The sequence below is a fragment of the Atta cephalotes genome (assembly GCF_000143395.1).
Source record: "Atta cephalotes unplaced genomic scaffold scaffold00002, whole genome shotgun sequence".
Lineage (NCBI taxonomy): Eukaryota > Metazoa > Arthropoda > Insecta > Hymenoptera > Formicidae > Atta > Atta cephalotes.
In genome coordinates, this window is record NW_012130066.1 from 3,059,207 (window position 1) to 3,065,814 (window position 6,608).

The following is a 6,608-nucleotide window of genomic DNA, read 5'->3' on the forward strand; positions in this document are numbered from 1 at the left end:
ATCTCCATAATTCACGCAGCTACGAGAAAGCGAGGGTAAATAAACATACGTGAAGGTATTCATCAGTCGTCATTGACTGGCGCGCACCGCTGCGCATCAGTATTCAGTATTCACGTTTTGTCACCGCAGGCAATATTGACAATGCGTGTGGATACATATACACATATGTAACTCGTGCAGTTACTCCGGACATTGTTACGCGAGATTATGGGCAGAATAACGCGGAGTTCAACCGACCAGGAGAAGCCGCAGCGGAAACGACGGAAGAAGGATCTCGATCGGATACACTCAAAGATCTTGCAGGCCAAGCGGAAATTGGTAGGTCGCGTTTTCAAATCCTTCCTCAATCCGTCCTCAATCCTTGGATGATCGCGACCTCGTCGCACTGTATCCCAAGGACGACAAAGATATTGAAACTCTTTTTCACGATACATGGTTACATGTAAAGATTACAGGTTACCAAGAAATTCATGAACATATTTCATTGCTGAATCCCTTAACCTTTAATCTGTAGGTAATCATAAATTGGGTCTGTTTTTTGTAGCTGAACTAATATATACTTATAAAACTTGGAGTGAAATAAATCTAATTAAATAAGAGAAATCCTAAAATGAAATAGATACATGTTTGATGTTTGATGAAAACGAGAAAGTTTGCAGTAGTCGGAATAAAAAACAGATCTATATTGTGTGAAAACGGCAAGTTGCAAATATCTCCATACTTGTGGTAGATTGAATGTGGTAGTCGCGCGTATTACGTAAGCACGATCGTTTCGCTAATGGGTGCTTTCCAATTGCAATATCCCTGGACACTTTCATGTACACAACGACACAAGTTGTTCCAATTGTCCGTTATCGTCGACACAGCCCTACACATCTGTACTCAATCGAGAGCTGTGTGAGCTTGGTTCTCTAGTTACAATTACATTTTACTAACTGCGACGGCTATAAATAAAGTTGGAAGACATTAAGTGACCGATACTTTTACTTTTTTTATTTAATACAGACGGAAAAAGCTTTAATCTAACTATTCGAAATGGATCTCAACCGTGCACAGCGTACATTCTATTCCAATTGAATTGTGCACAATGATACACTTTGTGCATTCCTGTGTATGCGTTTGTGTTAAAATGTGTTAAGCAGTTAGAAAGCACCCAATGTTTTCTGACTTATAACCGATTAGATTTTTTGCATGGAAAAAGTGACAACATCGATTATCGGCAATTGTTGTCATTTCGAAAAGCGCCGCGCTGTTTAGGTGGCATGGAGATGCAGTAGCTTCCGTGAGTGTTAGGTTAGTATCAACGTCAGGTGTTTACTGGCTCTGTTTACCGGCCCTCGTACGGTAATCCCTCCGTTTGCGTAGCTCGATCGAGATTATTAACATGCGTTATGCTCTCAGTGAAGTTTAGCTAAGACCATGATCGAGTAATAATTTCGTAGAACTCTCGTAATCTGTGAAACTACCTTTCAGAGAGAGAAAATTGTGGCTTAGAGACTAGAGAATTTTTACGTACTTTTAGATAAGTTACTGCTGAAAGAAATGTAATTTGCACTAATTTTGATGATATTATTCTTGTGATTGATATAATAGCTTGGAACTTATTACAGGATAAGATTGGAAAGGGTGACAACAAAGAACAGAAAAAGCAAGGTCGAGCAAAAATCTGCAATAGACTTTTGCCAGAACCTGTAAGTACTTTTATCTAATACTTATAAACCTATTTCTATTCTCAATGATAGTCCTATTATTTATTAAACATATTTGAACACTACTATTGTTTCAGGCTGCTGGCATATACAGAAATGGTGCAAAGGGTAAAAACATCCAGAAAGGTAATATTCATATTGAAATCATTTATTGTAACAATGAGCACAATGAAATGGTACAATTACTTTAATCTTTGTAATATCTTACAGCAGAGACATTGGAAAATACATACCATAAAGCCCGGCTAAAGGCAGATGCGTTGAAACTTCTCAATGGCGATACTCATAAATCTGAGTAAGTGAATGATAAAGTTTGATATAATGTATCAAATGGATACGTAATGATTTCTATATGTTATTTTATAGACGTATAGTGGAGATACCAATACAGAATAAAACTATTAAACAATCAGTAAATAAAGATTGCATACAAAACAATTTTGAATCGAATGAACTGTGTACTCAAGAGCTAAGTCCTGTTCTAGGAAACAGACAAAGGTACATTTATTGTTTTTAATAGAATAATGTGCAAAATTTTTTTATATAAAAAAGATTTTATAATATTTTATTATAAATGTTGCACACACACACATATTAATATTGCAGTCAAAATCAGAAGCCATGTCTTGCTAAAAAGAAAGGTGAAGAAAATATTTTTGAAGACACAAATTTCAACAAAACTAAAAAACAAAACATCACTGACAAATCAAGATCAATCAATATTCAAAAAGAAGACATATGTAAACGAAGACTATTCCAAAATGATAAAGAGCCATCAGAAACTATTATTACTAATTCAACAGAGTAAGTAACGTATAATTATTAAGTCTAATAAAAAATATATTACATCAAATAAAATATTTTAGAATATTTGATGATACTGATCTTACAAAAGAAAATAAAACTAGTAACAAAGAAACAGAGTTAATAGGTTCAAAAACCAACAAAGATTTATTGTGTGACCCATTAAGTCGCTATATGGAATTCTGCAAAATCTCTGCTAAAAATTTTGAAACAGATATTCTACAAAATTATTCCTCAGGTATATTATATGTATACAGAGTAATTGTAACCTGTATTATTTTTCTCATTATCCAGTAATTTATTAATCATTAACCATTATTTGTATTAGATCCTGTTACATCAACAATTAAAAAATTAAAACATGCTTATGCTGATTCTTTTCGTCAACAACTTTTGCGCAAAAAGAAGAAACAAGAATTAGAAAATACAAACCCTACACATTCTGTGGAACATCAAGCTTGTGTATCTTCGGACACTTCGCCATTATCACCTGTTGAATTCGAAGTTCCTAAGTGTAGCAAAAATCATGCTATTGCAGCTCATTTCCAAGAAGGTGTATCTCACAAAGATAACAAATTCCATTTAGTACAAAATACTAAGCTTAAAAAACGTGATGGTACAATGGGTTATAATTTTACATCTTGCTTATTACGAAATACTGTTACATCTAACAGTAACATAAATAACCTCGTCGAAAATTGTGAAAACGGCGATAATAAGTATTCAAAACAATCTAAAGACATCTGTCAACTTGCGAAATCAACAAATCTTTTTGTTGTAAACGAAAAAGATTCAGTCCAAATGGATTCTCAGAAAAATCCTAACTACGTTAATCATCTTTTAAAAAATAAACGGCATGATAAAGTTAACTTTTCTTTTGACATTTCTGATCATAAAAATTCACGACATGTTGATAATAATTCAAAATTCTTAGAAAAGTCAATATTTTTAAGTGATCCTGTACTATCAGAGAGACATTTTTCAAATGATTATTGCCGTGAAAAATTGCCTATTACTGTTTCCGACAATTGTGCACTAAACAATATATCTAAAAAATATAATAACAAAATAACAAATAACTGTGAGGTGAAGAATGTCAAACGAGTACCTGCTATTCTACGTCGATGTGTCGACATTCCTATTAATAAGCCTAATCATTCTGTACAGATTAATGGTGATGTGGAAGGCTTACATAAGAAATGTGAAACTAACCTATTTAATGGAAGTAACGGTACCAAAAAGGAATTATGTGAAACTATATTCCCAAATTCATACACAAGTTTTCCTACTCCTAGCATAGTAAACGCGATAGTTGATCAAACGAAAATATTAGAGCCTCAAATTGGATCGATGAAAATAAAAGATTCACAAGAGTCTCAAATCGAACAAATTAATGCAAAAATGCATCCAAAGGAATATAATGAAAGAAATGAATTTCATCGATACCGTAATTTTTTGTATTCGCGACCTTTTGAAGTTTCATGTAATACAAATACTGAAAAATTGCTTCAACAAGAACAAATCTCACCAGATATAAGAAAATCTTTTTATCGTTCAAATAATTATCACCCGATTAATCACCTTCAAAGCGTAAGTTTATCTAATTCCAATGTAGAGTCAACAAAACAGTTTTCTCAACAAACTAAATTACATATGTGTGAAGCCAACAAGCAAGAACTTTATAGAAAAAATATTCGTGATCAAAATCAAAATATACTTTTTAATAATGTTAATGACAGAGCAATGTTAAACATCACCCAAGCCGAAAAAAGATCTGCGGAATCATGTCAGGAAAATCGATTTGGTAAAACAGACGTAAAGTGTACCAAGAACCAAATTAATGAAAATGCGTGTCATTGCAACGAACAGTATATTTATTTCGATTCTGCCAATTGTCCACGTAAATATAAGGAACAAGCGTATCGTTGTCATAAAGAAACTGCTCAGCCTGAAAATTTATGCGACACAACAAGAGGCTATAATAACAGCGTAGATAATTGCATTAATTTGTCTAATTCTACGCAAAATGTACCGTTGTTAACTCTGAGGCAAAACGATGGTCTATATATGTATCCGAAAGCGATCGACAATCAGCATCGCGCAATGTTATTGCAAAATGTTACTCAACCTGTAAAATACTTAGCTGTCGAAAATGGTTCGAATATTCAAAAAATTCCTGTGTATATAAATGACAGAAGTGTTAGGGTTGCGGAAAATGCCCCGTTGAAAGTAATAGCTGTAATGGATTCAAGTATCCAAACAAAAACATTTCCACAAGAAATTGCGACAAAGGTAGTATCATTACAAACAGATAATTTGCACTTTAATAATTTTGCAACACGTAAGATAAGCGATCAATCTTACGTAAAGCATTTAGATTCTGTGAACGCGATATTGTTAAATTCAGATTCGCAATCTAATATGTGTGTATACGCTCCGAATTTGTAATGTATACATGATTACAAGTACACCGTAGTATACACCAACATAATTGATCGTAGCGACACAGCACATCCATCATATTTCTTGCGAGAAATATTGTAATTGCAAGAAATGTGTGTGCTTTCCCTTCCCATACATATAAACATTTGTTATTAAGATCAAAGTTATAAGTCTGCCTTGAAAGGCAAAATTATGTCTATTTATTTTATAGACTAAATATTTTGTGGAAAGATAGGAACCTCTTGGAAAGAGGTATGTTTTGCGAATAAGAGGTATATATATTTTCATAAATGCTTTATGATACTTGTTAATAATTGATACACACGACATAATATATATGTGTGCGCGCGCACGCGTGTGTGTGTGCATTTTTGCTTATTTATCTTTCTACAAATATGAAAGATAATATACTTCTAGTACTTTCTAGGTATTTTCTTAATGAATAATTAATATTTGATTTGGTATGGAAAATGAAAGTACAAAACTGCCTGTGATAGTTGGAACATATATGTATTATTATGTTACCGTTAAGTCATAATTCTTGGACATCAAATGTTTAACATAGGAGAAATTCATTTTCGTCAATCTCACAGCAATATCGATACATATATTAGTGAATTTCTGAATAAGTGTGATAAAGGCTTGTAAATAAATGTCGCAGAACGCAAAGTGTATACGGCAGCAAGATGGCTTGCTAATAAATCCCTAATATTTCCTAACTCGTTAGTTCGGAGCGGATTAATTGTGAAGCGCAATTAATTTTTTCACAAGAATCTTCTGCTGAAAGCACTCGCTTTGCTTTTTATTCTTTCCATTAAATTCGAAATAAATATTTAGAGATATCGATATGACAACATAGAGCGTGCACAAGGCGAGAAGGAGACGTCTCTTCGTGACGGTACGCGATACCAGAAGACCGGATCGACGTTGATTCCATTATTATTACGATTCGCTTTAACGCGTCAACGTCATGCGGAGCGGTTTGATTAAACGCGAGTACATTTTCTTTTACAATCACTTAGGAAGTACTCTAGGAGGAAGTCTCTAGGTACACGTGCCCGTTCCTTGCCAAACGATACGATCGTTCGTTCCTACTGGTTCGGCACGCGACGGCGAAGCCGCGTGTTTACTCTGGGAATGAAGTAAATAGATCTCAGTCTTCAAAATTACTTTATTGTACCAAAATAAAGTCGTTAAAGAGTTAATTACGATCTCGCGGAAATCGCTCAATATGAAATCGTAATACATCATCTGTGTGTTGGTATATAGCTGGTAGAATGCTTATAGAACTGAAATTATCCAAGTCGGGTATTTTCGTGCGCCATACACAGCGGCGTTAAAATGCCATAACTCTCTTACGAACTTTATTTATAACATCCTAAAAGTTCGGACACCTTAATTTGTACTTTATGTGAGGATATCTTGGTTACGATAGACCTTGCTAACCGATTTTTAGTGTAGTTAGAACCATGCCGTGTCCTCTCGGAGATTAAATCGAGCGGCCGTATTCTCTTCTGGGAAAGAGAGAAAGAGGGGAAAAAAGAGAGAGAAAGAGAGAAGGAGAATAGAAAAAGAGAGAAACAGAACGAGAAAAAGAGGGAGAAGGGGGGGAGAGAGAGAGAGAGAGAGAGAGAGAGAGAGAGAGAGAGTACG

General features: G+C 34.3%; 1 protein-coding gene across 1 annotated transcript; it reads left to right on the forward strand.

The window, feature by feature from the left end:
* The first annotated feature begins 207 nt into the window (after positions 1-207).
* LOC105622949 lies at positions 208-4,961 on the forward strand. The gene is made up of 7 exons (XM_012204359.1): positions 208-318; positions 1,611-1,691; positions 1,787-1,835; positions 1,923-2,004; positions 2,076-2,207; positions 2,576-2,640; positions 2,842-4,961. The coding sequence occupies exons 1-7, from the start codon at positions 208-210 to the stop codon at positions 4,959-4,961; spliced, it is 2,640 nt and encodes an 879-aa protein (XP_012059749.1).
* Positions 4,962-6,608: the final 1,647 nt, after the last annotated feature.